Below are 27,318 nucleotides of genomic sequence, written 5' to 3' on the forward strand. Positions count from 1 at the left end.
ACTTAACACTCGTATTAGAGTTGGAAGAAACCTTAACGTGCACCCAGTTTAACCTTCGTTACAGAAGCTAAGGCTGGCATAATGAAGAAGTGTTAAGCTCGTACAAGGTACTGGCCTTCTGATCCTGGCATGCTGCTTTTTAAGGTACAATGACTTTTCTTGCAGGGTGCCAGTAACCCTCCCAAAGATACTTCTAGTGCCCACCTTCTGGTTTGCTGGCTTACACGTTTTCTCTTCAAAGAAAGAAAAAATAAACTCAGGGCAAAAACTAATGAGTTGTATGCCCATAAAATGACTTTTACCATTTTAAGAAAATTTAAAATGATATAGATTTAATATGAAACTTGAAATCTATTTAGTATCATGTATAGGTAGGTATGTGGGTGTATTAAAATAGAAAGCTTGTCTCATCTGCCTGTAGAAAATGATGCTAAGCCAGAGATCATGGATATTTAATTCACCTCAGCTATTTGTGCCCAACACTTCCGAACACTTGGAACTATGCAGAAGTGACATAAGACATAATTCTTGCTCTCTTGGAATTTATAGTCTCACTGATGGAGGCTGGTCTCCTGAGTTCTAGGCCTGTGCTTTATTGTGCTTTAATGGTTTTTCACCAGAGAGGAGGTTTTGTTTACAGATATGAAAGAGCATAGCATAATACTCTGTATGACTTCTTTCATTTAGTCTTCATTTTCTAGCAAAGAGTTATGGAACACCTTCTATTTGCTATCACTTTGTTAAGCACTGTGGTTGCAAGGATAAACCCTGAAGGCATTCACAGTTGTGGATAGATAATCATGTATATACTGATACAGAGAGTCACAAATACTCAACATACATGCAATGTCAGCGATCAAAGTAGCACTTAGTGTTCTGGACAGTTTGGCAGGAAAGAGCCTAATGTGAATGTGGATTTTTGTGCAGAGCTTCCCAGTGGAAGCATCATTTGAAATAGGTTTATAATTCAAGTCAGTAACTGAATTTGGTCTTTTACTTCTAGCCATGATGGAATAACGGGGACAAGATTTACCTTCCTACATTAACCTTTTGGAATATCAAACATATGTGAAAATGTTTTTCAGACATTGGACAACAGGTAGTAAAGGATTGTGGAGAGAGAGGATGAGAAGAGAAATGAAAGATATGAAAAGACCCAAATGAAACTTTTTAGGGATAAAAAATGTAATAATCTGAATTGAAAAATAAAGCAGAAGGTATTAAATAGCAGACTAAGCAGTGCAGAAGAAAAGATCAGTGGATTAAAGAAATAGCAAAAGAAACTTTCCAAGATGTGGGACCTCTGGGCTCAGCGGTTGAACATCTGCCTTCGGTTTGGGGCGTGATCCAGGAGTTCTGGGATTGAGTCCTACATTGGACTTCTTACATGGAGCCTGCTTCTCCCTCTGCCTGTGTCTCTGCCTCTCTCTTTGAGTCCCTCATGGATAAATAAATAAAATCTAAAAAAAAAAACAAAAAACCAAACTATCCAAGATGAAGCACATGGAAGAAAAAAGACTGGAAAACAAACGAACAGATTACTAATAACATGTGGGTATAGTATAGTATCAAGAGGTCTAATATATGTGTAATTATAGTCCTGAAGAAGGGGGGTAGGGGTAGGAAAAATTTTTGAAGAATTAATGGCTGATTTTTCCCCTAAATTTGATGAAAACTAAAGCCACACATACAAGAAGCTCAACAAACTATAAGTTATATTAAGCACAAAGGAAACTATACCATAAAGAGGGACATTTCATAATGTGGAAAGAGTTAATATATCAAATAAGCATAACAGTCCTGAGTGTATGTGTACCTAATGGGAAAGCTTCAAAATATGTGAAGCAAAAACTGTTAAAACAGAAATTGGCAGTTATAGTTGGGGATTTTAACATTCCTCTTTTAGTAATTGATAAAACAACTAAACTGAAAGCCATTAAGGCTATAGAACACTTGAACAACACTGTCAACTAATTTGACCTAATCGACATTTATAGAATACTCCAATCAACAATAACAGAATAAATCTTTTCAAGTGCACATAGGACATTTACCAAGATAAACTGTAGTCTGGGCCATAAAACAAGTGTTAATAGTTGAAAATAATTGAAATCATAGAAAGTATGTTCCCTAACCAGAACAGAATTAAACTAGAAATTCATAACATGAGGATAAATGAGAAAACTTCAAATATTTAGAAATAAACACACCCCTAAATAACACATGGATCAAAGAAAAAAAATCAAGAAAAAAATTAGAAAACATTTAGAACTAAATAAAAATCAAAACAAGCAAAATTTAGGGGATGCTGCTAAAGGAGTGCTTAGAGGGAAATCCATATTTAATTAAATGCATATATTAGAAAAGAACAAAGGTCTTAAATCAGCGTAAGCCTTCCCCTTAAGAAACTAGAAGAAATAAGAGCAAGTTAAACCTAAAGAAAACATATGGAAGGTAAGAGCAGAAATTAATGAAATAAAAAACAGAAAAGCAATAGAGAGGAGTGCCTGGGTGGCTCAGTGGTTGAGCATCTGCCTTTGGCTCAGGTCTTGATCCCAGGGCCCTGGGATTAAGTCCACACTGGGCTCCTCTCAGGGAGCCTGCTACTCCCTCTGCCTATGTCTCTGCCTCTCTCTCTATGTCTCTCATGAAAAATAAATAAAATCTTCAAAAAAGAGAAAAAGAAAAGCAATAGAGAAAAATCAGCCTAAAACTTGGAGGTCAATAAAAGATCACTAAAATTGCTCAATTGCCAATTGATTGGGACAAAAAGTGAGAATGCACAAATTATCAATATAAGGAATGAAAGAGCAATATTTACAGAGCTTGCATATACTAAAAGGATAACAGAATATTATGAACAACATTATGCCATAAAGTGAAAAACTATGTCCACGAAATGAACAAATTCTTAAAAAAGACAAACTACGAAAGCTTACTCAAGAAGAAATAGCATGAGTAGCCATAGTCTACTAAATAATTAAATAGCTCTACTTAAACTAGCCCTCATCAGTTGGACTGTTTTGCTCTATCTTTATTTTTAAAAATTGAATTTTAGTTAAAAATCTTGAAAACTACAGGGTCTTGATCATTTTACTGGATAATTCTGCAAAATGTTCAGGGAAGACATAATACCAATTCTACATAAATTCTTTCAGAATGTAGAAAAGGAAGGAAAAAAAATAATGTAGAAAAGGAGAGAATACTTCACAGTTGACTTTTATGAGGCCAGCATACCCTGTACTAATTAATTGTTGACAAAAAATTTCAGGGGCAGGGAGTGGAAATTATATTAAAAAAGAAAATCCAGCAATATGTAAAAAGGGCCCTATATGACCATTATGTTTATCTCAGGAATTAAGGTTAGTTTAACATCAGTGCAATTCCCCACATTAATAAGAGTTAATAAGATATTAATAATAAACAGAAGAACCATGTCAAAAGATGCAGAAAATGCACTTGATAAAATTTGACAGTCATTCATGAGTTTAAAATTCTCAGCAAACTAGGAATAGAAGGAAAATTTCTCAACCTAATAAAGGACATCTATCAAAAAATAATCTATTGCTAACATACTTAATGGTAAAAACTGAATACCTTTTCACTAAGATTGAGATTATGGGGAGAATGGCTGCACTCATATAATGTTCTATTCGACATTATACTGGAGGATGTCATCAATGCAATAAGGTAAAAATGAGAGACTAAAAGTTACACAGATTATGAAGGAAGAAATAATGGTAGTTACATGACTATATACATTTGTCATGACTCATTAAAATACATATTTAAAGTGATTAATTTTAGTTTTTACATATTATGCCTCAACAAAGAAAGAACCATAAACAAATGTCTACTGTTTGCCAAGTACTGTTAGGAGTTCACTTAGGTGGATGTGAGTCTTTCTTACAGGAAGCTCACTGGTGGTAGACACCGTGTAGAAAGATTTGCAGTTCCGAGTCTTAGAAAGAAGTACTGCTGAGGCACAGAGGACGGGGTTCTTATCAGGGAAGGCCCCACACAGAGGCTGCTTGAGTTTTTGTCTCGTCAGTGAACAGGAGTCTGAAGAGTGTTGATGAGAAGGGCATTCCAAGCAAAGGCATGTGGATGTGAAACTGCATGTTATATTTTATAAATAGTAAAGGGCTTCATATTGCTGGCGCCCAGGAGCCATGAGATTTATGTTGAAGTGGCAGGAATTGAAGCTGGATAGGTTGGCAGAAAGATAAAAGGTGGAATGTTTCTCATATTTGCTTACCAAACTGATACTCGAGAAATTATGTACTTGAGAGAGAAACCCTCCCCCTTGGGTGAGAGATGAGGTGATCAATGCACCCTTTCATTTCTCTTCCTTCCTTTGCTTTTGGCTTAAAAAAACAAAATGGCAACAAAACCTCGCTTTTGCCATCAGCTGGTTTAAAATAGTAATTCTCCCTGGATAGACCTCAACTGAACTTGTGTAACTAAGGGTGTACTTGAGTTTTCATGTGTTATAGGGAAGAAGTATGTTTTAATGTTTGAGAAAGCTTTTAATACTAGCCATCTGGGAGAACTGCTCGGATTAAGCAGAAATGACTTCTGCCTTCAAGCAAGTATCAGTTTCTTTGTATCAGTAGGGAAAAGTACAAAATCTTCCTCACATTATATTTTAGAAAGGAGAAAACCTTCTGAAACTGCTTTTTTGGTTCAGCTCCATATATATCAAATTCTTAAATATCATTCTCTACCCTGTGAGTGATGCAGGGAAATGTATATATGTATATGTGTGGTGGGAGGAAGTACACAGGATTTTTTTTTTTTAAGATTTTATTTATTTATTCACGAGAGATACACATAGAGAGAGGCAGAGACACAGGCAGAGGGAGAAGCAGGCTCCATGGAGGGAGCCTGATGTGGCACTCGATCCTGGGACTCCAGGATCACACCCTGGGCTGAAGGCAGTTGCTAAACCGCTGAGCCACCCAGGGATCCCCAGTACACAGGATTTTAATTAAAGAATAGGACAGCTGATTTTGAGGGCTTGCTCTAAAATCAGATGTTTTCTTGTATATTACAGGCAATGGATTTTGAAGGCTGGGCGGACACCCTCTTTCTTCTGCAGTTCACCCTCTCTTGTGTGATGGGGTAAGCCTTTGTTGCCTTGTTAGCAGATAGTTTTCCTAGAGAAATTTGTTCTAGGTCCTTTTGCTTCATTTCTCAGTATCCTGTTCTGTCTCTTGAGTGTATCAGCACAGGATAATGAAACTTCCAGATTCAGGTGGTTTCACAGCCTTTGGGAATGTGCCCTAAGGGCTACTAAACTGATTCCAAAGTCATACTTAGAAGAATGGAGACAAGAAATTGTTCACCCAATAACGTATTATGTGATAAGCACCATTATATTTTAAAATGCATTATTTCATTTCCACATTGACCATTTGACACATATTTTGTCCTCTTTACCTATGAGAAAGCAGTCCCAGAACTCAGGTAAATTGTCATAGTTTGCACAGTTGCAGGCAGCAGTAGTGGCTCTCTGAATTTGGGGCTGTCTGACTCTCTCTACCAGGTTGTCCTCCTCTTGGAAGAGTATATGTGGAAGGCAAGAGAGTATCTGCTAATGTGTCTCTTCTCTTCCCCTTGTATTTCCCTAAAATACTAAGGTATTTTTTTCCTCAGCCAGTCAGTTTGGTTGGTGTTTATGACTAGATCTGGCACAGGGTAGGTACACAGTGAATGAGTGCTTCAAAATAAAATTAACATGGTGCCTTGGTACGAGTCAGCCTCAGAAGCCTCATTGTAAATCCGTCTGTTTCAACTACTGCCACTTAGTTGTTAAGTGAACTTATATCCCCTCTTAAAAGTAGTGCTAATTTGTTTTTTTTTTTTTTTCCATCTTTAAGAATCTCTCTTGCTTCCTGTTCCAAGGTCCTATAGACCTCCTTGGAGGTGCACACTTGAGCCATGGTCTGTGCACTCAGCTTTCTATCTGGGTAAAGTGAATTCGTGGTAATAGGGTCTAAAAAGAGTAGTACTCAGTGATTACGAATGGTCATTTCAAGGTTTTGGTGAGGGTAGTTGGGGAGAACACTTGGTCAATAAGTGACATGTGTTTCTCGTTAATGAAATTTAAAAAATTTAAAGCTGCAGTATAAGCAGGGGTGAGGTGGAGAAAGCTCATAGTGACTACAGTGTGCTAGCATTTCAACACTGTTTCTGTTGGCTAAAGATTGCTCAAAAGTAAGCAACTGGCACTTATACCTCTTCCTTCTTTGTTCCAGGTTTATTTTGATGTATGCCACAGTACTCTGCACACAGTATAATTCTGCTCTTACAACTACAATAGTTGGCTGTATTAAAGTGAGTTGAAAAAATACTGTTATCTTTTGGGTACCTGCTGTATTTGAAAATTGTTACTCTGAATCCTGCTGTGGCTTTTTAAACCCCATTATCCTTCTTTCCTCACAGATTATCTTGGTTTGACAGATTGTGGTGATGGTTTCTACAATGCTCTTTAAGAACTCAGGGCATAATCTCCACTTTCAGGCAGCTCAGCTTTGGGGAATTTGGGAAAAGGAGAATGGGTTACCTCAGTAGAGGAAGTAGGCTTGTTTCACAGGGTAGGTGGCTAGCTTGGTAGCAGTAGGCCTGTCCCTTTAACCCCCAGTGAAAACTGTTCTGTTCTCTGCCTTACTGCGTTCTGGTTGTTGTTCTGGCTGTCGTAGGGAAAGGACGCCTGCCAGAAGTTAATTAAGGGAGTTTTCCAGTGCATGAGGCAAACCTTAAATGGCTCACTTTTAAAAGCTGTGTCTGACATTTCCAGTGATGTCATTTCCTCCTGATCCATTTTATTTGAGGGAGGCTCGTTTGTCTTCAGCCAGGAGAGCCAAGTTGACTTGAATATTAAGCTGAAGTTTGTGGCTTGAAGCCCAAGGCCTCTTTCATCTGACTTTGTGCTTCTGGTGCCTTAAGATCCAAGAAGCCACAGCATGCCTGATTTCCAAATGAATTAGCAGGGTAGGCTTGCTTTCTAAAAAAGGTAAGATAGAGAGGTAGGTCCTTAATCCTTTGGGAAAGAGAATGCTTGCTATGGGACTTCCTTTCTGATTCCCCATTTGTCAATAGTGAGGGAAGGGATTGCAAAATAGTTTTTACTGCCCTGCTGTTTCCCTTTACACCTCTGTGGAGTGGTGTACACCTGCCCTCACTTTAGAAACTAGATTTGGATTAAAGTTTCAGGTCTGTGACTTCAAGTCATGGAATTGGAGTGTTTGGTGTAAATAGAATGCTAAATTAAGCTATAAGTAGTTAGTTGTGTGAATTCCCATGAAAGCTAAAGACAGTTAATCTATATTCAGGCCCAGGCTTGCTAACATAGTTTTAGCCCCTCAGGTGAGCTCTCAGCTCTGTTTTGGTTTTGTAAAGTAAATGCTTCAAGAGCACAGTGAATGGCTTGCATCTTAAGAAAAAGAACAGCAAGAATGTGAGAGATAGGCCAGTTGTTAGCATTTTTTTTGCCAAAAAGGATCGTGCCTGAAAGTCAGTGTTTAATTTTAATAACCTATATGCATGTATTTTTTTTAAGATACCAAAGAAGATGCCTCCAAAAACAATTTTCACGTTGGTAAACTCCCTTCCATCCTCTCTTTTCTTTTTAAAAAAGAGGAAAAGATGCTTACATGTGAGGTCGTCTTCCTCACTTTCCCCTCACAAGTCAGCAGTTACCTCAGTGGGAGGAAAAAGCATTCTTTTCTAAGGTTGTGAAACATGCATTAGTGTTTTCTACCCCAGGTGTTTCTCTATTTAGATTTATAATGTCAGCCCATACCGTAGGACCCAGGAAGTTGATAATCTGATGACAATTCTCAGTTTAGCTTTTGGAGGGATAGATTGGCAAGAGGTTAATGTCATTTCTTATTCCTTATTTCCTAGTATACTCGTTTTCGGATTGGTGGGTTTTGTTGTCTATTTGATTTTGTATTTTAGGGGTAGGTATTTGGGCCATTGTGTGTGTGAGTTTATGTGAATATTGAAAAAGCTCAGACCTGTGTAACAGCATATTGCCATTTTTCTTTGTAGAATATATTAATAACTTATATTGGAATGGTCTTTGGTGGAGATTACATTTTCACATGGACAAACTTCATTGGCTTAAATATCAGGTAAGTAAAAATATTTAACTGTAACCACTTTGACAAGTGGGATTTGGATACTTAAATAGTGTCACAGCAAGGGGCTATTTTATTGCAGATTTGTTCATTTATTAAACAATTACTGAGCACTTACAATATATTGTATATTTAATGTCTTCACATAATGCTTTTTAAGAAATGGGGATAAAATGGTTCCATATTTATGCACAGCATTTAGGAAATCTTTTCTGGAAGTTAAACCCCTTTTACTTTATTAGCCTTCAAAGAATAGTCTTTACTTATTATGCTAGATGGCAGTACATGGTTCTCAGGAAAATACAGGGCTGAAGAAGAGCAGCTCTGTTAGAATTGCTTTATATGTGTCTGACCGTGAACATATCCCTGGATTCATTTAGTCCAGACTTTATCAGTGATGACAGTGACTTGTATGAAAGATCCTTTTTAGTTCCAGAATTAATTTCATAGTTTTAAATACTGTCTGTATTCTTAAAAATTCTCAAATTTGTATTTGGGCCAGACCTCTGTCTTGAACTCCAGCTTCTATATCTTACAGTCCACTTGACCTCTCTAGCTGACATATCCAGAACTGAACTTTTTTATTTCCTCCAAAGTGTGCTCTACTCACAGCCTGTAGATATCAGTTGCTACAGATGCTATCCTTCTAGCCTCTCAGTTAAGAAACCCCGGAGTCATCCTGGGCTCTTCAGTCTTCTACCCAGTGTCTGGTGCGTTAGCAAATTCTGTTGGTTCTGCCTTCAGAATAGATCCAGAAAAGAGTCAGTTCTCACCTTCTGCATTGCTTTGTCATCATCTAAGCCAACAATGTCTCTTTGTCTCTTGCCTAGATTACCACCTAGTCTTCTCCATTTGTATGGCTAACTCCTTTATGCCTCTATGCTTTAGCTCAGATTTTACCTGCTGAGGGAAGTTTACCCTGACAACCTGAAATAAAATTACAGCCTGCTCTTCCCTTCCTGATACTGCCCAAACCCTCTTACTCTGCTTTTCTATTTGTCTTTTCCAGAGCTCTTAATCTCTTTTAATGTACTGTATAATTTGCTTATTTATATTATTGCTGTTTTCTGTCTCTCCTGCTAGAATGTAAGTTCCATGGGGATGGGGATGGGGATCTCTGCCTGTGTTGTTCACTCATTTCCCAAGCTCGCTCCTAGAATGAATCAGGCTACTGCTTCATAAGTGTTTGATGAATTCACTATGGATTGCTGAAAAAGCACTTTGGAGACTAAAAAGAATCTTCTAGAATATGGGAGTGCCATTTTTTTTAACTTACAGCAAATTATATAACCTCTCTGGACTCTTATTTCTTTAAATGTAAACAAGTAATAATACCTATTCTACCGTCTCTATGAATCAGTATGAGAATTTAATACTAATATTGGTAATAGGTTAATAACTCATTGTTGTCCCTTCTCTGACATTGAATTTTGCAAGTATACTTTGTCTTTGAGAGGAAAAGTCATTTGTTATTTGTGGGGTAGGAGTTGGGGGGAGTGGGTGTCATATGTACCTAGGATCACATATTATAGAAGCTTGAAGATGAGTAGTTCAGCCTCAGACCTTGTTTGGTTGCAGTTCTGATGCTTGCTGTGTGACTTTGAGTGAGTTGTTTATCTCTTCTGAGCTTCAGTTTTCTTACATGTTGAAATGAAAATATCTGTATCTCTTTAGAGTTGTTAGAATGAAGTAATCTATTATAAAATACCTAATTCACTGTGCTGAGTAAGTATCAGTTTCTTTCATTAATGTTTGTGAGAAAGGGCTAGGATATAATGAGCAACCTGATGGAATAGTTTTGACTTTGGATGTGACTTACATTTCATTCACTTCTAAAAATTTGGATTAAAGAATCATATGACACCATATAGACCTGACTCAAAGATGCCTTGATTTTCTTTTTTGTTCCCTTCAAATAAATAACCTTACAGCCAAAATGAAGTAAAAGCTTCTGTTTGCATTTTCAGATCTCTGCAGTTCAAATCTCTTGTAAGATAACAGAGTTCTTATAAGAAAGCTTAGGTATCTTTTTTCATATAACAGGCTATTTAAAAAAAATTTTAGGGGTGCCTAGGAAACTCAATTGGTTAAGCCTTTGGCTCAGGTCATGATCTCAGGGCCTTGAGATCGAGCCCCCTGCTCAGTGGGGAGTCTGCTTCTCCCTCTCCCTCACTACTCATGTTCTCTCTCTCAAACAAATAAAATCTTAAGTAAAAAAACCCAGAATTTTTAAAGCATCTGAGTATGTTGGAATGTTACTCCATATGTCAGTCTAACATATATCAAATCCATTATCTTGAAAATTCTTCCAGTAGAATTTCTTTTTGTGTCTCATGGTGCATTTTAGTTCTGGTTAAACAGTCTCAGTTTGCTAACAAGTTTACTGGATAGTGATAATTATGATAATGACTGTCGTTGGTATTTATCCCTAGTTAGTATTTTTGATCATTTCTAATTGCTTTCACATTTTATTGTAATAAATGTTACATATCCTGTCTCTTTACCTCTTTTATTATAAGGCTAGGGAGAATGATTGATGTACTTAACCAGCCAAGTTAGTTGCAGAGTTGGGATTAAAATTCAGTGAATTTTTGTTTGAATACTATTTCCATTACAGTGTGCTTTTCAGCTTTTGTAGAGGAAAGTATATGTTATCTAATTTTTTTCACTTTTTCTCTTTAGAAGGAAAATTACGGTTTTATTATTTATATTTTTTTACTACTTCCACTAGTTGGTAAGCAAACTCACAGGTTGTGAATGTTACTTTTTTTTTTTTTAATTATTTATTTATTTATGATAGTCACACAGAGAGAGAGAGAGGCAGAGACACAGGCAGAGGGAGAAGCAGGCTCCATGCAACAGGAGCCCGACGTGGGATTCGATCCTGGGTCTCCAGGATCGCGCCCTGGGCCAAAGGCAGGTGCCAAACCGCTGCACCACCAAGGGATCCCCCTACTTTTTTTTTTTTAATGTAAAAACCAAACTTAAAGTGGCTGTCATATTTCACTTGAATTGGAAATGGTGTCAGTACACCTTTGCACTTAGAAGGAAATCACTAATTAAATCATATTCTTAAAAATTCTATAATTAGGGGTGCCTGGGTGGCTCAGTCAGTCAAACATCTGACTCTTGATTTCAGCTGAGGTCTTGATGTCAGGGTCAGGAGTTTGGGCCCAGTTTTAGGCCCCACTGTGGTGTGGAACCGACTTAAAAGATTCTATGATTAGACCCAGATACATCTAGCTTACCTCTACCCTGCCTAGTTTCTTTGTTGTTTTAAGAAAAGTTTGAATAGGGCAGCCCCGGTGGCTCAAGCGGTTTAGCGCCGCCTGCAGCCCAGGGTGTGATCCTGGAGATCTGGGATTGAGTCCCAAGTCCGGTTCCCTGCATGGAGCCTGCTTCTCCCTCTGCCTGTGTCTGCCTCTCTCTCTCTCTCTCTCTCTCTCTCTCTATCTGTCATTCATGAATAAGTAAATAAAATCTTTAAAAAAAAAAAAAAAGAAAAAGGAAAAGTTTAAATAGCCTTGTCTCTATTGTGATTCAAGTGCAAGAAGCAGGAGGTTTGCACTGGTAGCTTACTCAGGCTTCATCCAAATTGATTCTGTGATTTAGGAGGATTTTTTTTTTTTCCCCAGTAGGGCTCTGTTGAGAGCCTGGCTGTCTTCAACTCTTCTAAATGCCTTTTCCCAGTAGCCACTTACTGAGTGCTCACCACCCAAGCCCAAAAAGGCAACAAGCCTGCTTCTATATTTCCATCAGTTGGTGGACTTGGCCTGTGTCTTTGGCCTAAGTAATGTAGCCTTTCCAGATAATGACATCATCCTCATAACTTCCCAGGCTAGAATTCCTAGAATCTCTGGGACTCATCTTCATCTGTGATTCTTTTTTTCCTTCCATTTAAAAAAATGAATAGATGATTTAAATACAGTCAAATTCACCCCTTTAGTGTTCTGTGAGTTTTAACAAATGCATACAGTCATGTAACTACCACTACCACGTTCAAGATATGAAACAGTTGTATTATCTCTAAAATCTTCCCATGTCCCTTTGCATTGAACCTCTCCCTCTCTGCTCAACCCAATAGAGATCCGTTTTCTTTTCCTGTAGTGTCTAGAATGTCATAAAGTGGTAGCTTTTGGTCTGACTTCTTTCGCTATTTAACATACTGCATTTGAGATTCCTTGTTGCATTCTGAGATTCTGTGTTGTTGTATGTATCAGTAGATTGTAACTTTTTATTGCAGAGTATATTCTGTTAGGGATATATCACAGTTTGTTTATCCATTCACCAACTGAAAGCTGTTTGGGTAGCTTCCAGTTTTTAGCTCTTTTGATTTAGCTGTTATAACACTTGCTTAAAAGTTTGTGAACATAAATTTTCATTTCACTTGGGTAAATACCTAGGAGTGGAATTCCTGAGTTGTCTGGTAAGTGTATGTTTAACTTCATAAGATATTGCCAAACTATTTTCAAAAATGTCTGTACCATTTTGCATATCCCTCAGCCACATATGATGCTTTATAATGGTTGCTCCACATCCCAGCCCTTGGTATTGTCAGTTTGTTTTTGTTTTTTAAATTCTGGACATTTTAATAGGTCTGTAGTGGTATCTCATTGTTTTGTTTTGTTTTAAAGATTTATTTATTTGAGAAAGAGAGAGAGTGGTGGGGGGTGAAGGATAGAGGGAGAGAGAAAGAGAAAAACGTAAGCCGACTGTGCACTCAGCGTGGAGCCCAGTGTGGGGCTTGATCTCAGGACCCTGAGATCATGACCTGAGCCGAAACCAAGAGTTGGATGCTTAACTGAGCCACCCAGGTGCCGCTCATTGTGTTTTTACTTTCTGTAATGATTCATGCTTATATGCCATCTGTATATATTCTTTGGTAAAATGACTTTTCAAATATTTTGCCCATTTTTTAAAAATTGGGTTTTTGTTTTTTTTTTTAAGATTTTATTTTTAAGTAATTGCTGCACCCAATATGGGGCTCAAACTTGCAACTCCACGATCAAGAAGTGTATGCTCTACTGACTGACCCAGCCAGGCGCCCTTTTTTTTTTTTTTTAATTTTATTTCGTTTTCTAAAGTTTTAAGAGTTCTTTATTTATTGTGGATACAAATCCTTTGTCAGATATGTGACTTACAAGTATTATTTCCCAGTCTTTGGCTTGTCTTTTCATTTTCTTAATACTCTTTTTTGAAGAGCACAATTTTTAAGGCTACTTTATCAGTTTTTCTTCTGTGAGCTCTGCTTTCAGTGTTAGGTATCTAAGAAATCTTTACCTAGCCCAAGGTTACAAAGATTTTCTCTGATGTGTTCTTCCAGTTTTACAGTTTTATTCTACAATTAGGTATATAGCCCATTGTGGGATTAATTTTTATATATTGTATAAGATTGGAATGAAAAATTCTTTTTGGTGTGTGTGTGTTCAGTATAGATATCCAGTTGTTCCAGTACCTTGCCTAGTTTTTTTTTTTTCCTTGCCTAGTTCTTTATAATACTCTTTTGTTTTTTAATGTCACTATTTTATAAATGAGGAGGCTGAGCCTAGAAAAAGTCAAGTAAGCTGAGTGCATTCTGAAGCATGTGTCTGTATGCTAGGCATTATGTTCTAGAGAGACATGGTGCATTCCCCTTTAGGTCTACCAAGGTCACACGATTAGTAACTCATGTCACAAGGATTTTAACCCAGACAGGTTGTATTTCAGAGTCCCAAGTTCTCCTTCCTTAATGCATTATCATTCAGCAAATGACTGAGTAACTACGATGTAGCCTAGTACTGAATATGTCTCCATTTGCCATTTTAGATTGTTGGCTATTTGAGGGCAGAAATCACTTGTCTTATTTACAGTTGTGCCAATATTTATCAGCGTCTGGCCCATAATAAGCATTCAACTAGTAATAATAACAAATTGTTAGCCAATATTTTTTATGTGTTACTTGTACTGGGCATTGTCCTGAGTATTATACTTAATCTCTGTAGCAGCCCTGTGAAATAGATGCTGTGGAATATTCCATTTCCCAGAGATCCTTAAAAAAACTTGCCCCATCATAGCCAGCTGATAAGTATTCAATTCATGATTTGCCTTCCAAGTCTTTATTCTTAACCACAGTCTGGTAAGTAGTGGATAGATGAATGGATTAATTTTATTTTCATCTCCCTTCATGACATGACATCATACTGGTTACATATTCTTAAGTCAGCCTCCTTTAGTATCACAAAACTCATTTTACTGTAGCTTCTGTTCTGAGGCACACAAGGGTCTACACAGTCTCTGAGATGGGACATGGTACAGCTCAGAATAGCTTCAAAGTTGGTTCCTGAGGCCTTTTGTCTAACTACCTCTGTTCAGCACCTGAATCTATTCCCTCATTTTGGACTTCTTTGCCTATTTCCTTAGAAAACGTAAGTTGCTTCTGATTTTCAGACTGCTTTTCCTCCTGCATAATTCCATCCTGGTAGACTCTATTCTGGTTCCAGACTTCTCCTGAAGGACATATGCTTTTCCTTGGCTGAGTGATTCTCTGATTTGGAGAGCGAGAAGGACATATTTTGAATTACCAGTTAGCTGCTGCTGATGTAATATCCACTAGGCTATTTATAGAGTTATATAACTGGTATCAGTGTCACTAGAGTAACTTAGACTTTCGAATAGAATCTAGGGAGGTTGGCTAGCTGCTGGTTATATCATAATTCCTGACAGAAGAGCAGTGAAATGGAATATAGCAAAAACTGTGTTCTGTTACAGGACTGCCTCAAGCTATTTGTAATTCACCTTTCGCAGCCTGTTTTCTTGCTCTCAGTTTCTGAACTTGAGAGTTGTCTGTCCTAATTTTGCCACTAAACTTCTCTGACTCATCCTGTGGGAGTCCTGTGGAAACTGCCATGTGCTCAGTAGGTCTAGTTATTTTGCGGGAGACTTAAGACATTGGAAGGAATTTCCTGCAGGTGTGGAAGGAACCATAAAATATATTATCCTTTTAGTTCTGATAGGAGGCATCTAACCACATTTTAAGGTTTTTTAAGAGGCAGAGAAAGAGGCAAAGAAAAAGGAGTATAGCCAATGATGGATGTGCTGAAGATAGTTTGGACTCAGCCCCAAGTTGACGGAACAGTATCAAAGATATCAAGAAAGCAAAACAAACACATAAACAAAAAACCTCTTTCTGAATAGCTAAGAAAATCCCCTCTTCCAAAAAACTAACATTAAACAGTAAGGGTGGGCAGAAAACAAGTTTTAAGGCTTATATGATTTTGTTTTTCAGTAACCTTTTTCTAGTGCAGAGTGTTTAAAAACAACAGCAACAATAATAACAAACTTATCTGGGCCTCTCCAGAATTCTGATCTTAGAACATTTGCCTGATTCATATCAGTTAATAATAATAAAGCAAAAAATATCCTTGTCACGGCCCATGAGTTCCAAAAACATCACTACAGGATTTAGGAGCCTTTTATTTATTTATTTATTTTTCTAAATTTACTCCTGGGCGAATTCCTAAAACTCCTGGGCAGATGGAATGGTTCTCATCCTGGCCAGACAGACAGATCTTTGACAAAGGTACTTCTATTTTTAAAGTATGTGCACAGACCACACTTACCCTAGTGTAGAGGGGACATAAATACATGGTGGAAAGGCAACAGATAGGGAGTTAAAGTTGTTGAGTACGATGTGCATGACATCACCTTTACAGTGCCGGCTCGTTTAGTCATCTCCAGTTCACATGACACTGAAGTTGAGAGTCAGGTAAAGTAATTTGTCCAACGGCACATAGCTGCCCTAGTGAGAAGTGGAACTGTGATCTAACCCTGATCTGACTAGAAAAATCTGCCCCTTGATTTAGCCATGCAAGGGCACATGGGATAAGAGATTAAGTGGCCCCTCTTTGTTTTGAACATTCCCAGAGCCACCTTGTTTACCTCCTTTTTTACCACTCATTTGTCTTTATTCTCCTATCTCCTTTGGTAGGCAAAGTAAGAATCAGAATAATTGAACCCATTCTGTGCATATGTTAGTGAAAGTGATGACTTAGTGTATGCAAAGCCAGAGACTAATTTTTATTTTCAGGGGATTTGTAATTAAGCTGGGGAGTATGGTTAATACCTGGCAAACATTGTTTTAGGCAATGGGAATAGAGCTGCTATCAAAAATGATCATGAAAAAAAAAAAAAAAACTGATCATGATCCTTGCCTTTCATGGAGTTCTCCTTCTAGTAGAGGAGACAGAAAAATGAATGAAGATAAATGAGTGAAATATTTGCTGGTGAATGTTAGCTGTGATGATAAATAGTATGGAGAAAAATAAAGCAAGGAAGGGGAATAAGTATTTTAGGGGGTGGGGACATTTACTGAGAAGATTACATTTTGTGTAAATACCTAAAAAATGGAGGGAATGAGCCACATCAGTTTCTTGAAGGAAGAGCAAGTGAAAAGAGCCTGAAGTGGGGGTGTGCCTAGGTGTGTTCAGGGAACAAGTGAGGCCAGGTTGGTGGGATGTTATGAGATGGGGCTGTGCAGGTAATGGGGTGGAGTAACAGAGTGGGGGCTACATTTAAGAGCGGGGAAGATGTTGGAGGATTTTGTATAAAGGAGTGACATGATCTGATTTAGCTTTAACGGGATTACTTTGCCCACTGTGTTGACACTTAGGCAGAAGGAGGAGGGAAAGTATAAAATGATGAAGTTAACAGTAATGGCTTTCATTCATGTAGGAATCATAAAGCATTTATTATAACATTAGGCATTTATATGGTCTTAACAGCAGCAATGATGAGGCACTTCTCTACATTCTCTTGAGAGCTTTCCACAGCTGTCATCACAAGAGTGTCACAAAGTAGCTGTCCAGACTGGAACGTGTCATAAGGCAGGGGTTGTCTGCTTGGGAAACTGCATAAAGGAAAGGCTACTTATATGAGTTCTTGAGCAGTAGGTAGGATTTGAGGTGGAAATAGAAGGGAAAAAGGTATTCCATTGAATTCTGCATGGGCAAAAGCACAGAGCCAGTGCAGGTGTTGGATGGGAGACTGGGAGGATCGGCAGCAGGTACTCTGGGATGGCTGGAGTAAGGGATTCCACAAGAGTAGTGCTGGAGAAGTAGGCTGGCCTTGAGCGTGAGGCACCTCGAGTATCTCATAACACAGGAAGGAGAAATACCCAACTTGGAAGATGCTATGAGGGTTACTGCTAAACTGCGGATCATAGAGGTTAGGTCAAGGCTTGCTCACTGAGTACAATTAAGGCCTCTTTGGGATGACCAAAGACAAAGGACTTACTATACCTAGGACTCCTTGATTTTTCTGGGTGAGTGGATGTACAGCCATGAAGAGGAGGAAGAGCAGCAATTGGCAAAACCTGTTTCTTCTGTTTGCTTTTTAGCAATATTAGCTCCTGGTGCGCTTTGGCGTTTTGACTGTTATCCCTATTGGATGTCTACTGTATGCTAACCTTTTGAAATGGTCTATTGCCCTATTATATAATGAAGTATAGAATTTAAATTATAAAATTATATAGTTTTATATAGCCTCTTATATAAATTACATAATTTAATTCTCCTTTCAGTCCTCAAAGAGTGGTATTCTAATTGCCATTTCACAGATGGGCTTATTTCACAGAGCTGAGGCTCTGAGAGATTAAGTAACTTGTCCACCATCATAGACCTTTGTGAATGTCAGCATCAACAGTCAACCCCATAACACCTCTGTGCTTCTCTCTGTTTAGATTGGAAAGCTCTGGAAGGTGATATATACAGAGGCAACATGGCTCTGCTTTATTTGGCTGGTGAGAAAGAGGAGAGAAGGCTTCCCAGTGGGCTATATGGGGAGTTAAGATGGGGTATTGGAAGAATGTAGCCAGAGGTCCCATTGCAATTATTTGGGAGGAATTACTGTATTTTAGGAAATAGCAGTAAAAGTCAAACTACCCTGGGTCATAGGTTTGGTATACGTTGACATATTGTACAGGTGGAATACACAGAAGACAGAGTCTAATCTGAAAGGCAGAGCTGCCCGGCTAGATGAGCAGATGTGTCAGATGCAAGGTTGAGATGGAGATAGACTGGACCTTAAGGCTCTTGCTCCCTGACCATGGAGTCGCTATATGGAAGGCATTTCTAGCATATATTTGTAGAACAGATAGCTAATTGTCTGACGCTGGTAAATATGTACAGGTCTAGGACATGTAGATTATGTCTGCATGGTTTGGGAAGATGAGAAGTCAGAGCAGATGAAGTGGCACCAATCAGCACCTTTCCAGCCAGTCTTGCAGTATTCTAACTAGACCGTGTCTGTGGTTCAGTGGAGCCTCATCTTTCTCTTCTATTTATCTCCCAGCTTTGTCTGTCACAGTGGGTTCAGTGAATTCATAGTTGGTAGCACTGTGATCTGAATATTAGGCAGGTGGAAAATTGCTTGAGATTTAAAAAAATGAGTATTTAGGATGGTCAAATATGTAAATAAATCCAGAGTATCAGAAGTCATCATCTTTAATGTGAATATTTATGGAGCCAATAGATTGAGAATTTTTTTTTTGGTTTGAAGTTGTAGAAGATCCTAATTCCAAACCATTTGGTAATGATGTATCAGGATTCATTTAGACTGCCCCACCCTGAGTCTGGGATTTTTCGTTTGTTTTCTCCAGCCTCCTCTTCCCCTCCTCAAAGCTTACCCTCATTACCAAAATTGCCAGGATGCAATTTATATTCCTTTCCTTTTTTTTTTTTTTTAAAGATTATTTATTTATTTATTTATTTATTTATTTATTTATTTATTCATTCATTCATTCATTCATTCATTCATAGAGACACAGAGGCAGAGACAGAAGCAGGCTCCATGCAGAGAGCCTGACGTGGGACTCGATCCAGGGTCTCCAGGATCATGCCCTAGGCTGCAGGTGGCGCTAAACCGCTGTGCCCCCGGGGCTGCCCTATATTCCTTTCCAAAGCATCAACTTACTACTGCTTGGCACACAGGATCATTGTTGATGGATTCTCTTCTCTTCAGATGATTTGGGAATGGCCATTTCTGAAAATGTGAATATTTGATCATGTTAAAGTCAGGAATAAAGATGAAATGAAAAGTCTTTTATTATTACCTCATGTTGGAACTTGTAAGAATTTGAAAAGTCTGTGCTCTTTAATCCCCAGAGTTTAGAACAGCAGTCTCTGTGGTTTGGTTTTGCCCTGGTTCAAACAACCTTGTGGCAACAATGTGCCCTCCTCTTGCATCAGGTGAAGTTTATGTACTATACCACCCTGCCTTTGCTAACAGTGCATCTCCCCTCTAGTCTGTGCTTAGCAGGGCTGACGGGGAGGGGCGGAGAAGGGAATTTATATTTCCTGATTGTTTACCATGTGCCAGGATCAGGTTCTTCATGCATTATCTCATTTATAGATAGTATTATTTTATTAATACAGAAATAGAATCTCAGAGAAATTAATAGATTTGCGAAGGGGCATAGAGCTAGCAGTATATTCAGGTTTTGAACCAAGATCTAACTCCACAAAGTCCATGTTTTTTCATTACTCACTATGCTAAGGATGTAGGATCACCATAAGGATGAGGCCTGAAAGAAATTCTGGAGTATTCTTTGTCTTCTTCAATCCTACACTGCTCTACTATTTCTATCCAGGTGAAATCAGCTTAGTACAAACATCAGATTGTCTTGTCAGGAAAAATAAAGCATTGTTATGCTTAAGGTTGTTGTGGGAGGAGGAACCTAGGGGACAGAATGAAAGAAAGGAAGGAGCAATCTTTCTGCTTGGTTGTGAGGTGGGGTGGGGTTGGAGGCAAAGGGAAATGGATTCTCATGAACATGTGAACCTCAAAGAATTTTTAGCTTCCAGTCAGGAAGGCTCCAGTAAGCCATTTCCTTGGATCCTGGCCCAGTTACCAGGGAAATCATCTACTTGATGCACTAGAAAACCAGAAGAGTTTCTAGAAAAGTCTGAGAGATCAGGTTCTCTAAAAAGAAAAAAAGAAGAAATGGGGGAAAAAAACTACCAGATGAAGGAGAAGATGAAGGATATGAAACTGGCACAAAGATTGGGTTCGTAAGGCTGCTTTGTTTGAATGGACCGTCACAGATATTGGCCCAGCAGTTACTTATCATACTTCCATATAGTGTCAGGCCAGTGCAAAGGACTTTGTAGAGCTAAGTAAGAGTAAGGTCTTAGAGATTTATAGGCTGATTGGAACAGAATAAGGACCAATATCTCTAACATCAAATGGAGCAGGGGCCATAAGGGAGGAAGTTGTTTCAGTGGAGAAAATCAGATTGACATGGATTTTATTTTATTCTGATCCATTATTAGGATATGTTATGGCCCTGAGCAAGTTGTGACTCTGGAACTCAGTTTCTTCGTCTTCAAAATGAAGGGATATTGTACTTTGCAGGAACCTTGCAATGGCAGATGTATGTTAAATGCTTGACGTAGTAGACTTTAGTAAATGGTCACAATTTGAAGATTAAGTGCTGTGACTGCCTGATTTTGCTTCCTTATTTGCAGGAGCTAGGCATCTCTTACCCTGCTGCAGCTGGTGTGGAGCTGGGAACCCCAAATCCTAGAGGAGAATAGAACTAATTTCAAATAAGCAGCAAGTTCCTGAATCGAGTGGTCAGGCAAAAGGTGGAAGGCCAAATCCAGGACAGGAAGGTCTAAAAGCAGAGTCTGGGCCAAAATGCCCACTAGAGACTCAAGAGAGTCACAGGTGTCAGGCTTAGCCAAAGAGCACGTCAAAACAGTCTAGTCTCTGTGAGCTCCCCCAGCTTATTTGTAGTTAGTGACTGGTGCAACGGGGCTATGTGTATCCTCTGTGGGTTCGAGGTTGCCACAGAAAATAGACAAGTATAATCACTACCTCTCCCTCCCCCTCCACGCATACCCTCCTGGTGGTAAGTGTGGTAGACAAGTGAGGGGTACCAGAAACCAGCTCAGAGACCGATGGCTCAGGTGATAGGTTCTCCACTGTGAACTTGATTCTAGTCAGAGAGAAACCTGCTCTGTGACTCCCCCAAGGTTTGCATGTTTACTTAGTAATTGGGATGTTTTTCATTCTTATTAAAAATTACATCTCTTTGTCTTGAGTTATTATTTTTGAAAATACAGAAAATAGAAAAAAATCACTTGTGATCTCACCATCTAGATGTAACCATTAATAGTCTTATATTCTCTGTAGACTTTATTCTGATGTATATCAATGTACATATTCATGTTTATTTAAATAAAATGGGATTAGACAATACTTCATGTTTTGTGAGATTATTTTTTCATTTAAGATGTCATTGCTGTTTTCATTTTATATGATTTCATGAGATACATATATTCTATTGTATGAATTTATATAATTCCCTCTTGGGACATTTACCGTTTATCTAATTTTCTGCTATAAAGTTTGTGGTAAACTCTTTCTTGATAAATCTGTGAAGACGTACACAATTCTCCCATGAAGTAGATTGCTAGGTCAGAAGATAAGCAGAATTCTAAGGTTTTTGATTTCAATAAGTCATATTCCTGTCCTGCTGGCAGGTATGTGCAAACATTCATTTCCTCAAAGCATCAACAACAGTGGATGATATCCATGATGAGGGAGCATCTCTTGTAGATGAAGACACTGTGTCTGTTTTAATTTTGTGTGCTGTTGACTTAGGAAAGTGACTCCAGTCCTCAACACCAGTCTCCCATACATTTGCCGTTCCTTCCTTTCCTCCCTGATGGTGGTTTTCTGTTTTGCAGCATTGCCGGGAGCCTGGTGTATTCCTACATCACTTTCTCTGAAGAGCAGCTGAGCAAACAGTCAGAGGCCAGTAACAAGCTGGACATTAAGGGAAAAGGAGCAGTATGACCAGAGAATTGCTTCGACTACATAGGCCCAAGTTTTTGATCAACCGAGAACACTGGCAATTCTTATACAGACACTGAGGTGTCTTGAGTATGGAGAAAATACCATTCCTTTGCACTTGTACAATCTAAGGATTGATTGCTGCCTTTTAAAATTTTATGAGAGAAACTTATAATTGTCTCTATTTTAAATATGCCATTGGAATTAATTTATATCAAACTGGAAAATGTACTGGGCTTTATAATTTATTTCTTTTATGCCGACATTGAAACATCGGTGTTTTGAAGATATTTTATTCCATAGTTTGATATCCAGGTGTCCTTTAGAGCTGCATATATACAGTGCTTCGACTAGGGCCTCCTCATTCAAACGTTGCTGCATAGAGAGGCAGTTTAGCCTTCCTTCTCCTAGAAATGCAGCCAAGTATCTTAAATTTCTCCTTTTTGAATTTTTCTTACCATTAGCATTTTCTTCATCATGGTGTCATCACTGCATTTGCTAAAGATGACAACTTTGGCACTAAAAAATACGTGGGCTTTGAAGTTGTATTGGTTTCTATGTTGGCTTCCCTAAGAAATCATGGGATGGGCACAGTGCATTCTTTGAAATTATGCTATTCCCTCTTTGTTGTGTAGGATGGGGATAATGAAGGGATGGAGGAAGTAGGCCTTTTACTCATTTATTCATCTATGTGATTCATTCATTCAACTAAAATGTACTGGGTATGTAATATGTACCTGGCATTATGCTAAGTGCTGAGGGTACAGAGATGCTTTTGGAAGTAGTTGAATGATCTCACCCCTGCTATTGTGACTGAGAGTCAAGAGAGAAAACTTAACTTTATGATCCATTCAGAAGATGCTGTGACTCTGAACAAGTCACAGAAGCTTTTTTTTAGCTCTTAGAAACAAACTGTGAGTCTGTAAATGGGTTTAGAAGTACCTGCCCCTACCTACCCCACAATGGTGAAACCAGGTGCTACGATATGGGAGGACATGCATGTGAAGAGCTGCATTCTGTTTATTTAAAATTTTTTTTTGTTTTCCTTTTTTAAGTAAACTCTATACCCAATGTGAGGCTTGAATGCATACCCCAAGATCAAGAGTTGCATGAAAACTGCATTTTGTAAAACATGCAGCTCAGCCCTTCTTCTCTAAGTGAAAATGACAGGCAAGCAAGGTGGCCACCATCTCTTTCCTGTGCTTCCCTTTGGTTGCTTTCTTTTTACTCCTCTGAATTAATACAACTAAGTCTTACAATTCTGAATGTATTGCTTGGGGCTGGAGGGAAGACTTTTTAGATGTGTCTGTATTGTCAAGGCTTGGTCTTTGTCTGGCAGTGTCCGTGTTAGAGCCATATCATCCTTTTCCATATTGGCATGAGCATACCTGTCTCCTCCGGATACTCTCGCCTACTTTCTGTGTTCCTTGGGCATGGCAGCTTCTCTTTTGCTGCATCCTGCGAGAGCAGCTGTGAATGGGCATTGTCTACATTGCCTCTTTGGGCAGGAAGGGGCTTCACTCATCACAGCCCAGTGATTTGGCACAGAGATATCCATGAACTTTGAGTATGAGTTTGCACAGGCCAGCTGTGCAGTCAGTGTAGAAGAAGCTGGGTACTTTTGCACTGGTACACACTAACTTCTACTTACTGGGGTTGGAATCCACCACAGGGCTCTATTGCTCCAAACAATATTTTGATGGCTTAACAGGAGGCCTGGAAGGTTTTGATTTCTTTTTGTTTTCAAAAAATTATATTGAGGTCATTTTCATATTCGTGTGTTTCCTTTATTTGCGTTTGTCTTTCCTAAAGCCTGGCCAGTGGTATTGGGTCCCTAGAATTAGCCTCAAGGCCAGCTTCTAAGCCCAAAGCTCCCAAGGCTCCCTTTTTTCAGGGTCCTCTGACCTGAGAAAATTCCAGAGGGGGGAGTAGGATATTATCTTATGTAAGATTTTTCTTGTCTCTCTTACCAATGGGAAAACAAGACTCAGAGGAAGTCAGTGGCTTGCTAAGAAGTAAAAATTCATGTTTCTTCTGTTGAACTATGCTGCCACTGATTAACTGCCCCTTTTTTCTGAGAAAGTGAGGAAATGGGGACACTGGCTGATTTAGCTTGAGCTCTGTCAAGGAGGCAAGTACTTGGTTGAATCTGGAGTAAAAGAGGAATAAATAGGCTTTGCAGATTAGGAGATAGGAGAGCTTCTGTCTAGATTCCAGGCTGGCCTCAGCTGATTCTGGCTGTGAATGTTGCTTGCCACTGCCAAAATCTGTGATCCAGGTTTTGCCTGGATGAGGTGGAAAGGCATCGTGAGAGTTACTGTTAGTGGTTTTGTTCCTTCTTTTGTCAAGCCACATGGAGGGAAGTTTGACTTTAGAAATAATTTGTGTTGTAGAATTTCTCATCATGAAAGGCCTTTGGATGTGTCTAGAGCTGTTGGGCTAGAACCCCAGGAGGGATTGAACTGTTTCTCCAGGTTCAGGTTCCTTGAAGATCTGTCCTCTCTCTAGGTTTGAGAAAACCACGTGTAATTACAGCCTCGCTAAATGCACATGACCTTAGGGCCCGCCACCTGTCCTTGACTTTCTGACTGGCAAGTTGCAGCTTCTGCCTGCCCCGTCTGTGTTCTGATTGCTGGTTGCCCCCTTTGACTACCACCACGTCAAGATAAGAGAAAGCAGCCTGGGGAAGCCAGAGACTGAGTAGACTGGCCAGCCAATTTTGGAGTTTTTCAGTTAGGCTTGGTTATAGTGAGCTGGAGGTTTACCTGGTACTCTGACCTCACCCAGAATGTCAGGATTTTGCTCCAAGGTTGATAACTTACAAGGCAAAAATGCTGTGACCTACTAACTACCTCCTGGGAGAAAGAGAGGCAGCTTCACAGTTAAATCCTTAGTTTGCCCTTTGAGACAGATGAGCTGTGGTGAGAATTTTGAAAACTAGATTCTGACTAGTGGCTCCTCTTCTTGAGTTAATGACCTCAAAGCCCTCTTTGGCCATTCTGCTTTTATTCCATGCCAGATTGATTCATATAACCCTGACTGACCACACTGCACATTGCCGATGTGTCCAGTGATTTTTAATTGCTTCATATGGCTGTTGACTTTATAAGTCTCTCATTTGTAGGACCCAGCATGTAGGTCTAAAAAAAAACCGTGCATCTGCAACTTTTCTGTAGTCCTGTTGCATCAACAATCCATGGAAAGTTCAGGTCAATTACGCTGAGGTTCTTCACAGAAAGACTATCAGAGTTTCATATTTGACTGGTTTGGAGTAGTGCCCAGGATTTTGGACCTGCTTTCATTATTATGGTCTTATCAGTGAACATAGATTTATTGAGCATCTTTTTTATGCTAAGCTCTGGGGAAACCACCATGAATAGTTCTTGCTCTCAAGGAATGTGTGATTCTTTAGCCAGACCCATAAGACCTATATCAAGAGAAGGGAGATGAAAGGAGTCAGTGATCTGAAAGTAAGAGCAGTTACCACGATTAGGGATGCGCCACCCACCGTAGAGCTGAATCACTTTTTTTCTAATCTAAAAGGACTTTTATAACTCCTGCTATTCTTCTAGCTCTAAGGGAAGTGCAGGGCTGTTAAGAGTTCTGTGAATAGCCTGAGTTCCCCCTCCCTGTATTTCACATATGCTTTTCTTCTCTATAACTACATAATACAGGAGTCACCCCACAGCCTCAGTTTCCCTTTCCTTGGTTTCAGTTGTCTGTAGTCAACCAAGGTCTGGAGGCAGATGATCTTCCTTCTGACATATTATCAGAAGGTCAGTAGTAGCTTAATGCTATGTCACAATGCCTGTGTCATTCGCTTTGTTTCATCTCATCACATAGACATTTTATCACCTTACATCATCACAGGGGTGAGTACAGTCCAATAAGATACTTGGAGAGAGACCACCTTCATGTGGCTTTTATTACAGAATATTATAATTTTTCTATTTTATTGATAGTTGTTAGTCTCTTATTATGCCTAATTTATAAATTAAACTTTATCATATTTATGTATAGGAAAAAGCACGTATAGGGTTTGGTACTGTCTATGGCTTCAGGCATCCACTAGGGGTCTTGGAACCAATCCCCTGCAGATAAAGGGGGGGAGGGGACTTCTGTTATCAGTTCCTCCTTATGAAGGAAGCTGTAATTGATTTTTCCCTCCTTGAGGGCAAAACAGTAATTTTCACAATAAATGAGATAATGGATGTGAAACTACTCAGCACAATGCCTAGTACATATTAGGCACCCAGCAAATGTTATTACTGTCATTTCATGGTGAGACTGTAGGCAAACTAGATTCTTAATCTGTGTTCCTTAAATACTAGAGGCTGGGCAGTGGGTGTATTTCTTGAAAAATGTGACTCTGTACTTTGTTGCCTCTGGAATGCTTAAATAATAGTTGTCTTTAAAAAAAAAAAAACTGCTGGATATAATTGTGCCCATTATGTGATACAGGTGATTCCACCTGTTTTTAAAAAAAAACGAAGTCACTTACATTTTGGTGGTGAATTTCAAAAAAGAAAAAAGTACTTTCTATATTCACCTCAGAATGGTGACAGAGTTACACTTTCCCGTTTTGTCTTCTTAAGGTGTGAAGCCCTCTCCAGGCTCTATAAGCCAGACATTCCTTCTTCCCTCTTCCAAGTTAAACGCGTTCGCTTGGTGCTGCCTCTTGAGTCCACGCCTCTCTGCCTCCCTCGGGAGTGGGTGTTTGGGAGCCTCAGGCACCATCACTGTGTTCTGAACCTGTCTCCTAGGTCTTATGTGAGGGTGCCACTTCATGATGGTAAGAAAAGACATTCACTGGAGGGTTTTTTTAAGCTTTCTTTTTTGAATTACTTTTTAAAAAGAAATCTACTGGTTAGATTTATTGTCTCACAAAAAGTGTTTTTAGAGATTATTTTGTTCATAAATATTTCTTTCTCATGCTGATGATCAACTGATTTTTGTCTACAAATGTTGGCCTATCACAGTATTTTTTCAATACAGATCCTATTTACCAAATGACCATTTTAGTGTTTTTAAACCATACTAAGGATTGAAATATGTAAATCAGGTGACATAAACATGAAAATTATGTGCCTAAATATTTTTGTAAAGATGTCAAATAAATACTTTTTTCCTGAACACATGTATTAAAATTCCTTTCTTTTTTTTTTTTTTTCCTCCTTTCTAAGTGCATACTAAGAGCCATAAGTCTGCCCACACTTAAGCATCTAATTGGTTGGTTGGAACCCTGTAATAAACAGTTTGCCATCATGATAGTGTGAGTTATTAATAGAAATTTATAGTTGGTCTTTGTCCCTGTTCCTGGCACTTAGCTCCTAAAACT

General features: G+C 38.8%; 1 protein-coding gene across 3 annotated transcripts in view; it reads left to right on the forward strand.

The window, feature by feature from the left end:
• The window catches only part of SLC35D1 (solute carrier family 35 member D1), a 47,590-nt gene extending 20,475 nt beyond the window's left edge, over positions 1 to 27,115 (forward strand). The window contains exons 9-13 of one of the 3 annotated variants that reach the window (XR_005359627.1): positions 5,057 to 5,124; positions 6,261 to 6,339; positions 8,059 to 8,141; positions 18,941 to 20,187; positions 21,875 to 27,115. Coding sequence is in view for 1 of the 3 variants with exons in the window: in XM_038537174.1 (XP_038393102.1) it covers positions 5,057 to 5,124; positions 6,261 to 6,339; positions 8,059 to 8,141; positions 21,875 to 21,983 (339 nt within the window). In the remaining 2 variants the exon portion in view is untranslated. Of the gene's footprint in view, positions 1 to 5,056; positions 5,125 to 6,260; positions 6,340 to 6,836; positions 7,019 to 8,058; positions 8,142 to 18,940; positions 20,188 to 21,874 lie in introns of all 3 variants that reach the window. The other 2 variants (XR_005359628.1, XM_038537174.1) reach the window with 2 other exon arrangements.
• The last annotated feature ends 203 nt before the right edge of the window (positions 27,116 to 27,318 follow it).

Source organism: Canis lupus, chromosome 5, assembly GCF_011100685.1.
Source record: "Canis lupus familiaris isolate Mischka breed German Shepherd chromosome 5, alternate assembly UU_Cfam_GSD_1.0, whole genome shotgun sequence".
Taxonomy (NCBI): Eukaryota; Metazoa; Chordata; class Mammalia; order Carnivora; family Canidae; genus Canis; species Canis lupus.